General features: G+C 62.5%; 1 protein-coding gene across 1 annotated transcript in view; it reads left to right on the plus strand.

The window, feature by feature from the left end:
- The window catches only part of DOK7 (docking protein 7), a 27,212-nt gene extending 18,224 nt beyond the window's left edge, over window positions 1-8,988 (plus strand). Inside the window, exons 6-9 of the mRNA XM_027773576.1 lie at window positions 3-361; window positions 4,238-4,280; window positions 8,348-8,500; window positions 8,823-8,988. Of these exons, the coding sequence (XP_027629377.1) occupies window positions 3-361; window positions 4,238-4,280; window positions 8,348-8,500; window positions 8,823-8,959 (692 nt within the window). The 3' untranslated portion in view covers window positions 8,960-8,988. The remainder of the gene's footprint in view (window positions 1-2; window positions 362-4,237; window positions 4,281-8,347; window positions 8,501-8,822) is intronic.
- Window positions 8,989-11,646: the final 2,658 nt, after the last annotated feature.

Here is an 11,646-nt window from a genome sequence, read left to right on the forward strand (position 1 = left end):
AGCCGAGCCCAGCCTGTGCGCGTGTCCACCTGGAGCGGCGGAGTACCAGGTGCCCACCTCCCTGCGGCACCACTACGACACGCCCCGCAGCCTGCGCCAGGCCTCCAGGGACCAAAGCCCGGCCTTGCAGGGCAGCCCGGATGACAGTGCAGCTGGGGACTCTGGCGGCCAGACGTCTGCTGGGTGTCCCTCCAGTTGGCTGGGAGCAAGACGGCGGGGACAGGTGACAGAGGCCCCAGGCGGCAGTGAGGCCGCGCTGCCCAGCCCAGTCCCCAGCGGCGAGCCCTGGGAAACAGGCGGCCCCCACACTGGGCCACCTCCGGCTTTCTTTTCGGCATGTCCAGTCTGTGGCGGACTCAAGGTAAACCCCCCTCCCTGAGAGCTGCAGACCAGGCCCTGCTGCTGCAAGGGGCCTGGACCTGGTCCCTCTGATTCGAGATGGTGTAGAGCCGGCCGCCTTGCAGGGGGGTGTGCTTTGTGCTATTTCAAGGCGGCCCCACCAGCGAGCCTGTGGGAAGGGCCTGGGGTGTGGGCGTGACAACCTCAGAGCTATCCTCCCCTGGGACAAGGCCTGGGGTGGGCACTGTGGCCACCAGTGGAGGGGCCAGATTGGGGAGGGTGTCCTGGAAATCAGGGGCTCTGGGCTGGCAGGCCAGGAGTCGGGAGCCTCAAAGCCCAGCTCTTTGTCCTCTACCCTGAGCACCAGGTGCTGGGGGCTCAGGTGCCACTGTGTCCCTGTCGGTTCCGGCCATGGCTGGGCCTCACTGGCTGGGCCTCATCCTCTTCCTTCCCCTCCCTCCTACCTTGTGGATGATGCACTCTCGCATCTCATTCCTGGTCACCTCCAAAGTGCAGTCACACCACCCACTAGAAATGACCCTCCCCGCCCCCGAGCGTGGGGAACGCCAGCCAAGGCGAGGCTCTGTGTGTATCCTCGCCTCTGACCCTCAGCCCGCGGTGGGCACGCCGTCCTCGTGCCACAGGAGGAAACTGAGGCTCAGAAGGCTCCGTGACTTGTGGGCCTGGGTCTGCTTCCCCCATCAGCCTGTTCCTGAGCCCCCGGAGGGCTGGGAGGGGACTGGGAGGGGGCTGGGCAGGGAGAGGGCTGGGTGGACTCTCAGGCAGCACTGCCTTCTTCCGTGTGACCCAGGTGCCTAAGGGTCCTTTGTAAAATCCCCCACCCGACCCCTCTGAGCCCTCCTCCCGGGCCGGAAAGCTGTGGTCAGGACCCGGTAGTGGAAGTCAGACCCCAGGGCTCCGCTGGTTTCGGACGCCCCAGCCCTGCTACGGCCACCCAGCTCGGACTCAGCGTCCCAGCCTGTGTGCTCAGCTGCACCTGCATGGGAGGGGCGGGGGTGCTCTGCTCTCCCACGTCAGGGGCATGGCCTGCACACCCCCTTTCTGGACCCCCTGGCTGGCTCCTGCAGTCAACCCTGGTCCTGGGGGCAGACCGCTCACCTGTAAATACTGCGCTTTGTACCTTCACTGTTGGCTGACGACGTTGTTGCTCTTTCACATTTTTAAAACCCGACACTGTTTGTAATACATTCTTAGACTGGAAATAAAACTTTCTTTTTCTTACCACCTTGTCCTCTTGCGTCTGGCCAGCCCTCTCTACCTCCTGCCCTGGCCCTCCTCCTTGGGCCTTTGGCTGGATCTGAAATCCCAGGGGCCCCCAGCCTGTGGGTCACACAGAGAGCCTTGAGGACTGTCTGGTCAGCCTTTGAATGCTGCGGAGGAGAGGAAGCTCAGATCGCCCACAGAGCCCATGTGTGTGTGTGTGTGTGTGTGTGTGTGTGAGAGAGAGAGATGTATGTGCCTTATGTGCATACATGTTCATGCATGTGGGGTGTGTGTAGCGTGTTTCCGCGTGTCCATTGGAGACTATGGTGAAACCCTCAGTAGTGCCTAGGGCTAGGCATGGGGCACCCCACGTCCAGGTGAGAGTGGACACTCCACTCTCCCTCCTGGGCCAGTGAGGGAGCCGACTCTGAGCCTAGAGCCCCCACCCTGCCTGTCTCCCCCACAGGGTCCCATCTTAGTCACCCCTGCATGTCCCATAGGGGCACTGTCTCACCCTGCCCTGCCTGTTTTCCCCCTTTACCCACTTTATTGGGGGCTGGCTGCAAGGGCGTTCTGGGGTGGGCAGATTATGGGAGGTGAGCTTGGGCCGCATGTACCCCCTGCCAGGCTGGGTGGCCCAGCAAGTCACTACACCTCTCTGAGCCTCAGTTTCCTCTTCCACAGACGGGACGACAGTCCCTGCCTCTGGCTGCACTGAGGGTCTGATGGGTTAACATGTGAGCACTCAGGCGTGCGTGTCCTGGGAGCCGTCAGCATTGCTGTCACTGCGGTCTCCCCACCGCGGAGTCTGGTGAAAGAAGCCCGCGACTCTGGTGCTGGGAACCAGATGGAATGGCTCTGAAGGGCTGGGCTCCTGCTCTGGCCAGAGTCCCGCTGTCCATGCTTCGGTCCCCTGCCTGTGGCTCGCTGGGTAAGGGGTGGGCAGGCAGCTCTCAGACATGAATAGACTGAGGCCCCAGCAGGGACTGGCTTGCCCCTGGCCATGAAGTGGGGGGACAGGAGGGGACGTTCTGCTTGTCCCACCCTGTGCAACTGCTCTTGCTAAGGATTCGGGTCTCCCAGGCTGCGATTGATGGTGAGGACTTTGGAGAAGGGCCGTATGGGAGTTGGGCTGCCCAGTGAGGAGGAGGTTGGAGCCAGGTTGCCAGGGCCTTCTGATGTCTGCTTCCGGCCTGAGAGCCCTGGCCAGGACGAAGGACCCGGGACTCAGCAGGAGGGGGCCCGGCCCCCACAGTGAGTGTGCCGTATTTCCACCGAGGACCTCACAGTGGGGCTGGGTGGGGCCTCCAGGGCAGAGTCACCTTTTCATTCTCTTCCCACTGTGCTGATGAGGCCTCTCATCTGAGTGCTGAAGGTTTTGTTCCCTACCCAGTGGGCAGCCCAGCTCACCAGCCTTGCCCCCTCTCCACCTGCTGCCTGACCCCCTGCTGGTCCTAGCCCCAGGCGTGGGCTACAAGGCGGCCCTGCATTCGCTCGCTGTCACCCAGTGTGGTCTGCCCACGGCCAAGTTCAGGTTGATCCTGTGCCTGCAGAGCTGGCTCTCCCTGAGCAGTTGCCTGACCACCTGCATCAGGTGCCCATGGAGCTACGTGTCAGGACAGGCTCTGGGGCGTTGGCCTCTTGTCCCTGGGCCCCCCAGCACTGCCTAAGTCCTCAAGCCTGCACGGGGCTCTGTAATGAACGCAGATGTGGTTAGAGCAGTGTGGCTTGCTCAGGGCATCCTGTCTTGGTGGTGGTAGTGGTTGGGGGGTCCTGGCTCGCCCTGTGACCCTCCACCTTTGAGTCTGGCCTGGACTGATATTGAGAGCTGAACCCCCATGTCCAGTCTTCCAGCCCCACCCTGCAGAAGGCCACACCCTGGCAGCTCCCTCAGAATACTGGAGACTTCAGGGTCTGTCTGGTCACCTGTCCAGGGTCCTAGGCCCAGACAGGAGCCTTTTTCTGAGGGGTCTGAGATGTTTACAGCCCCCACTGGCTCAGCCTCTGCTTTCTTCGCTGGGGACCACCAGGCAGGGAATGCTAGTGGCCCAGCCATGGGCCACTGTCCCTCCACCTGCCTGCAGACCCTGTCCCGGGCTGCTTTCTCCTCCAATTATATCTACACCTTTGACCGGGACCTGCCGCTGTCAGAGGTCATCTGCAATTTGGGGTGACTTTGCTCATCTCATGTGGGGCCTCCCACGCGAAGTTCTCTTGGAAGGGGTCCCTGCTGAGCCCACCCCAGGAGCTGCTTAGAGCAGGATCCTGAGAGGAAACTGCCACTGTGTGGGCGGGGCTGCATCGATGCCGCAGTCCGGACGGCCCTTAGACGGCCCTTAGACGGCCGTGCTGCCTTCCGGCGAAGCGGCGCCAGCAAGTACAAATGGGGCTGCCGGAGGCCTGGGCACAACGCCCCGTGCCTGCACCTGGAGCGCCAGCACTCTGTGGCTGTCGTTCGGAGCTGCCAGGCTGGCTGGGGGTGGGCACCCGGAATCCTGGGGTGCATGGGCCTGGCAGGGCCTGGAAGACCAGGAGTGAAGGGTCCAGCTGGTTTCCCCTGGAGGCGGCCCAGGTTCTCCCGACCTGTGTCATCGTGTCACTCTGGGGGTTAGTGTCCTGGCTCTGAGGGCGGGGAGGAGGATGGGCACGCTGACGTGTGATTTCTTTGGTCTAGGGAGCAGCTGCCACGCCCCCTGGACTTGCAACGACACATCCAGGTAGGCACCTGGCGTGGAGCCAGCCCCACACAGTACGAAGGGGCAGACGGGAGTCAGGATGGCGGCCAGATGGGCAGGGTGGTGAGCGGCTGGGGTGACAGTGGGCAGTGGGTGACAGTGGCTGGTGGAGAGGCAGTGGGGGCCGGTGGTGGGTGGGGTGAGTGAGTGACAGTGGGCGGTGGAGGGGCAGTGGGTGACAGTGGTGAGGTGAGTGAGTGATGGGAGAGCCCTGGCGAGGTGGGTGGGGTGGGGCAGCAAGCTGAGCAGAGGTGAAGGGTTCCATGTGGCATAGCTGAGTGACCCATCTCTGGAGTGCCCGCTGGGAGTGGGCAGCGGGACAACAGTCTGGAGCTCAGGAGGCACAGACACGGGGCAGTTGGTCCCCACGGCATGGACCAGTAAGAGGGACAACATCCTCAGGCAGTTAGAGGACTGGGAGACAAGGTGGTGGGGTGTCGCAGGCTTCCCAGGGAGACAAGGCCTGAACGGTGGGGCACTTTGGGTGGACAGGGGCTTCGTCGTCTGGCAAGTGCGGTGTTGGGGCTGGAGAGGGGAGAGAAGGCCCAATGGGAGGTGGAAAGACTGGCTGTCCCCAGGGCATTCCTCTCCAGGTGTAGGTCTCAGGTGTGGGCTGCTCAGGGGAGGCCTTGGGAGTGTGGAGGGCTGTGTGGGAGGACTTGGGGGGATCCTGGGCCAGCTCTGAGCCTCATTTTCCCCACGGAGTAGGGGCTGCTTTAGACCCTACTCAGGGTCAGTGACACCTGTTTGGGGCCAGGCTCTGCAGGGTCAGCACGGTGGCCCAGGAAAGCCCAGGCCCGGCTGGCCCTGGAGGTTCCTGGGTCAGCGTTGCCGGCCTGGATGCTAGGCTGGGCGGGGCCTGCTGTCCAGGGGGCTGTGGCTGTCCCTTGACAACAGGAGGTGGGGAGGGCAGCCCCCTCACAGTCCTGGGCGTCTCCCCTGCCACCCACTTGGCCTACACCAAATCTGATGTCTTTGACCTAGGCAAGGTAAAAGGTGGGGGTCAGGGGACACCCACCACCGCTGGAAGAGGCAGAGGCCCAGAATCTGCTCAAGAACATGAGCTTTTCTCACTGAGGAGGGAGCTGGGGCCCTGGGCCTGGCAGGAGACAGAGGAGCCTGACCGTGGTGGGTCCAGGGCTGTCCGCGTGACCCGAGCAGGCATGCTGTGCTGCCTGGCCTTCAGCTCAGGGAAGCGGGGGGCAGGGGGAGAGGAAAGGCCAAGAGACAATGACCCCTGTTCTCTGCTTGTGTTTGAGGCAGCTTAAAGGGATGCTATCAAGAAGCTGAAAGACTAAAGGAACCTGGAGGGAGAGGGGAGGTAGGGAGCCAGAGGGAGCAGCTGCTGCCTCCTCAGGGCCTTGGCTGGAAGCTCCATGGCCCTCGGGCCAGGGGAGCCCATGGGACGAACAATGAGGGTCTCAGCTGAGGAGGGAGAAAGCGGTACGACCGGGCACAGCACCCTCTCCCCCCACCCCAGCTCTGCTTAGAGCCCGCCGCCTGTGACCCCGGGTGGTGTGGGTGGTCCAGACCTCTGTTCCCTGCCCTGCATGTAGGCCTGTGCTCCCTCTGCTTCCACCCTCTCCCCTCCAAGATGATCTTGGGAAATATGGAAGACAAGGTCCTGAGCCACGAGGAGCATGCCATGTCCCCCTGGGGTCAAGCCCTGGCTCCCCTCATTGGCCTCCAATGGCCTCCACACGAGCCCTGCCTCCTTTCTAGACCCATCCTCGATGCCCTGGTGCTCTCCCAGGCCTGCTGCCTCCTACTTCCTGCAAGGGAAACTTTGGCCCAGGTGTCTCCTCTGAGCACCTCTGCCTGTCATCCCCTATACGGGACATGACTATGTCTGTCCCCTTTGAGTGCTGGGGCCACCGGGTCATGTTCACGGTGAATGGGTGGGTGTGTGGAGCCCATGGGGACATGGCATGGCCTGGCCTTTGCCCGTTGCCATGGCTAGTGGGACGAGGCCTGCCCCAGCCCATCCCCAGCCCAGCACCTGGCCCTCTTCTGCCTATCTGCCAGGTCTCGTGGGAGAGGTTCTTTCTCACGATGGATTCTTTATGCTACAAATGCAGGAGACTTACAGAAATCCCTGCCTTAGAATGGAGCTTTTCTGGGATTGAAAATGCTCTGCTGTCTTTGCTCAGGGCACACGACACGACTGCCAAACAAAGCCCAGGTCCTGGCAATGGGACCTCCATCTGCCACGCAGAGCAGCTGGGGCCTCCCTGCCACCCTCCACAGACTCGGCAATGCAAGGACCCTGAAGGCCCAGCCTGGCATTTGGAGTGCCCTTTCCCTGTACCCTGGGAGGGCAGGTTTCCAGCAGTGTGGTCGGCATGTCGCACTTGGCCCAGGGCTCTCCTGGTTGTAGCACTGGTGAAGGGAGGTGGCCGCCCCCTGTCCAGCAGAAGCCTTCTTCCCTCCCGGATGTTCCAGGCTAGCTCCACGTGGACCCACCACGGGCTCCATGTCCCAGCCCCCTCACTGCTCACCGCTCATCGCAGGCAGTATGACCACCTTCTTGGAGCTTCGGCAGGGAACAGGGGTCTCCTCCCTGCTATTCCTTACTGTCCTTGCTGGCTGGCCCAGAGGGGCATCAGGGTTTAGTCGAGGTGAGGGCCCAGGTCACCAGAGACCAGATCCTGGAGGATGGTGCAGGCTTGGCTGTGCCCTGAGGTAGGAGACCCGGAAGTGGGCTCTGGGGTGATCAGCACTGCTCCCGGGAGCCCCCATACCTCTCTCCAGGGGTGGTGAGGCCAGAAGCAGATGTGAGGCATTTGCATCTTGTTTTCTGAGCGGGGTCCAGTCCTCCAGGGCCATGTAGTTCTGGAGAGATGGGCAGTGGTGGCGAGAGAACTGTGTTTCCTGCAGTGTTCACAGAATCAGGGGAGCCCCCTGACCTGGGCCTGACTCAGCCCTGCCCGGCCACGTGCCTCCTTGGCCTGAGCTTCCCGCTGGAGCAAGCAGCAGATGGAGCTCCCCAGCTCTGGCCTTGCTGGCGGAAGTAAAGTGGAATGAGGGTGAGAGGTGCCATGAGGAGTGGACCTCCGGAAGGTGCCTCACTGGGGGTGGCCAAGGGGCCCTTGCCAAGGAGGTGACAGAGAGTGACCCTGGTCTCTGGGGAGCAGGTCGGCAGAGCTGGGCCCTCCAGGGCAGGCAGTTCAGACAGACCAGCCTGCTGGGACTCTCAGCACTCTCCCCAAATCCCAGCCCCCCTCCCCTGAATTCTGTGGTTGTGGGTGTGTGCTGTGGGTGACACACTCGAGCCCACAGGACCTCACCACCTGGGCAGGTCCGAGTCCAGACCTGGCGGTGGCTAGGTCACCAGCCCTCAGGGACGAGGGAGCAGGGGCTGCTGGAGTCTTTCCCGCGGGATCTCATGACCAGGTGCCAGGAGCTCTGGCCTGCGGGAAAGGGGGGCTGGTGTGTTTCTGGGCAGCCCTGCTAACGTGGGACTCCACCCACCTGGGTCCTGATGCTTCCTGCCAGGGCTTCCCAGAGTGAGCTAGAACCGCTGGGAAACGCCAAGGAACGGGAGGAGTTTCTTGGGAGGGGGAGAGGGTGTAGGTGACCAGGAGGCAGGTGGAAGCATGGGCTCAAGAGTAGGATCCCTGAGGGGTCTCCTCCATCCAGTGGGGTCCCTGGATCCCGCAGCAGGCAGGACAGCCTCGGGGGACAGAGACAGGGAGGGCTAGAGACAGGGTGAGGAGGAGCGTGGACAACTGAGGAGGAGGTGGCTGCGGAGGACAGGGATGAGGGTTGCAAGGACAGAGAGAAGGGCAGGTCTTGGGGGCCCTGGGCCAGGCAGCAGTCAGCAATGGCAGCTGGCAAGGCCATGCACGACGTGGGGGAGGGAGGCATGGCTCTTTCCAGAATCTAGTGGGTCTCAGGACAGGGCAGCACGGAGGATGGTCCAGGGAAAGGGGAGAAAGGAGCCTTCCAAGGCTCTGAAGAGGTAGAGGGTGGGAGGAGGGTGCTGGGCTATGAAGGGTGGGCAGCTCTTTGCTGAAGATTTTAGGATCTCATAGCCCCTCTCCTGCCAGGATCCCCAGGGCCTGAGGCTGCAGATAGCCCAGGGCTGGAGAGGCTGCGTGTTGAGACACCTACCTACGTGAACATCCCTGTCAGTCCCTCCTCCAAAAGGCAGCTGCACTACATGGGCCTGGAGCTGCAGGAGCCCAGCACAGGGGTCCGAGGTGGGTGCTGTGGGGAGGACCCGAAGGGGAGCGGGACCCATGCTTCAGGGCCCTGACCCAGGCGTGGCAGCCCTGGCTGTTTCTGGGAGCCCGTTCCAGGTCACCAAGTCTTTCCTCCTGCAGAGCAAGTGATGGTTCCCCACAGTTCCTGCTGGGCCACATGCCCTGAAGGCATCCCTCACCTACAAGGCCCTTGGGTCCCTCTGAGGCCTGCAGTCAGGTCCTGGCTGGGTGGGTGCAGGAGGGGGTATCGCAGAGCCCCAGCCGCTGGGACAGGGGACTGCCCTTGCAGCTGAAGACAGTGCTGGCTGCCCACTTTCAGGGGCTGGTGCCACCCGCTATGCACAGATCGACATCGCGGCCACTGAGACAGCGCACAGGGTCGGAGCCCAGCACGCACAGACACGGGAGGAGCGGTTGTCCGAGCTGGAGCAGAGGAGGAAGGGGACCCCGCAGTGACGCCACTGCGCCAGGCTGGGCCTGGCTGGACATCCCACCAAGGCTTGACTGCCCAGTGGGGCGGGCAGGCCGTCCGTCCCCTTCTGTTGGCAATGGCTGTTATGATGGAGCCCTGGCCTCTCTGTGGTCATCTCTGTCGCACCCTAGGGTGGTCGCGGTTCTGTGATTCTGGGCCTCCCAGCTGCAGGGGCAGGCTTGGCTGGTGTCTGTACCTACTGCTGGCTAGTGGAAGGTTCCAGAGCCCTCCTTGGCGCATTCCAATGTGCAAAAGCCACAAGGCAGGGTTCCTCTCCTCCCACCTCACTTGTGGCCAGAACTGACCCTTCCTTTGGCCTGAACAAGTCACTCCGGCTTCAGGCAGCTGAGAGGGGACCTGTCTCCAGGTGTAGGCCGTAGGCTGCCCAGGGGAGAATTTGGGAGCACAGTTCCTGAGGCTTGGAATGCAAATTGCCTTCCCCCACCAAAGGAGGTGACCGCATGACGGCTGTGTCCTACACGTCCCCATTGGCAATGCAGCTGTTGCAGCGGAAGGAGCCGGTATGCACACCCATGTCAGCACACAGGCATCCTCTTCCCAGACCTCGGCTTGGACACTTCCCACGTCCACTGGCCTCCCCCTGCCAGGCCACCCACTGGAGCCTGCATTCTAGGCCGCCTCAGGACAGAAGACTGGAGCTTGGGCAGGGAGGACTGTTCCCACCTGTCATCTGCCAACGTGGCGTCCACTCCTGGGCCGAGGGCCTGCGATTACCTGACTGCCGCTTCCTGGGGCCCATTACCGTTAGCCATGTAAACGGTGTAAGTCATTACTGTTGTATTTTTACAGTGCACGTTATTTCCCCGGAGCCTGCGTGCCGGCTCTCCTGTGCAGCTTCTGCCCTTGACGCAGGTCTGATATCTTGGCACTGGGCGAGGGTTCAGAGAGGGCAGTGGATTCCCATGCAGTTTCCACGTGGTGCTTCCTCCAACGATGCCCGCGGCTTTGGGAGAGGCTCAGTGAAGTCCCTAGGGGTGGCGGGCTTCCTGCCAAGCCCCCCAGGCCCTGTGGCATGAGAAAGCCGAGGGGGCTTTCTCCTACCTTGGTGCCCGAGCGGCCAAGGGCTCCAACCACAGCTGGTTCATGTCCCTCCCTTTGCCTTCCTGTCCTCGCTCTCCTCAGGAGCCCACTCAGGCTCCAGTGAGTCGGTGGGGTCACAAGTGACTAACATTGCCCCTCGGCTGGGTCCCCCAGGCTGGCAGGTTTGCCACTGGCCCTCTTTGCCCACCAGCATCTGCTCTGAGCTGACCAGGCATCTAAGGGCTGTGTGCTGGGGAGGCACAAGGGTCAGGCCATGGGAGGCAGCGGGCAGCCAGTGTCCCCGCCCGGATGTGAAGGCCCTGGGCACTGTTCCTCCAGACAAGGGTGGGCTCAGATCCTCTCCTAGAAGGCCCCCATCACCGTCCCCTGGACACACTGCGGCCTGCACACCCCAGTCCAGGGCTGGTTGGAGCCCAGCAGATGGGAGAGTGCTCACGGCCTGCAGGCTGCCTGCACTGGCTCAGACATGCTGCTTGGGGTCCACGGCCTGGCCCTTCACCTGCGACCTGGTCCGGCTGAGTCTTGGGCTTCCTGCCTACAACGTGGCACACACTCCTCCGTTCCTGCAGTGCCAAAAGGGAATGGTGGGTGCGAACGAATGTTTGGAGCATAGGCCCCGTGTGCCTGGGCAGGACTTGGGCCATGTCCCCTGAGGTGGCTGACGCATCTCCTGGAGAGACGTCTGTCTGAAGAGTATAGACGTGGGCCTGCAATGGGACACACACAGGCTCCAGCAGCTTGTGCTGGACCAAGTAGTGTGGGGAGGGGCCTTAGGAGCTGGGGTGATGCCAGCCAGGGCAGGGGCTGCTCTGATCCCAAGGTGGCACTGGGAATGGCGCTCAGGGCAGGGGTGGAACTGACAGCTCCCTGACCAACACCGGGGTCGTGCTGCACAGCCGTCGCAGCTGTGAGGTGAAGTGTGTAGCTATTGTGTGGCCACGCAGAGGACCCTAGACTCCAGCTCTAGCCTGGGAAGGGTCCCAGGGGGGCTCTGGGCCCTGGAGCGGGCAGCCTTCCTCTCAGCTCAGGGCTCGGCTACTGCCTTCCCAGCTGCAGCACCCTGAGCTGCCCTGCTCCGTTCCCCTCCTCACGCTCGTGTCCCTTGATGCTGTCTCACCTGTTGCCGCTCTCTGAGGCCCCTCCAGATGCTGCGGCTCAGCCTCAGTCCCTCTTGGTGCCCTGGTCACAGGAAGGCCAGAGCCCTGGGGCCCAGGCACCACATGTGCGGATCCAGTGGAACTGTCGCTCAGTCCCACCTCCCACTGCAGACTGAGCTCAGCTCAGACACTCAGCTCACGCAGGGACCTGGCCCTTGCACCCTGGCCCTCCAACGCTGGCTTGTGTTTAGCATCCGCAACTCTCAGAGTATCAGTATTAGCCAGGACACCTCTTGAAAAGCAAAGTGAAGGTTAAGGCAGCTGGATTCCACATAGCAACAGTGTGGTTCGAGTCCCAGACCCAGTGAATTGAAAATCATGCTAGGTGTAAGTCCGTGTGTGCCAAAAATCCTGTGAAGAGAACGGAGAAGATACTGTTGCGTGGCCTTCTCCCCGGGGTGTGTGTGTGTGTGTGTGTGTGTGATATATCTTTCTCTCTCACTGTCTCTCTG

This window comes from Tupaia chinensis, unplaced genomic scaffold (assembly GCF_000334495.1).
Source record: "Tupaia chinensis unplaced genomic scaffold, TupChi_1.0 Scaffold000360_1, whole genome shotgun sequence".
Taxonomy (NCBI): domain Eukaryota; kingdom Metazoa; phylum Chordata; class Mammalia; order Scandentia; family Tupaiidae; genus Tupaia; species Tupaia belangeri.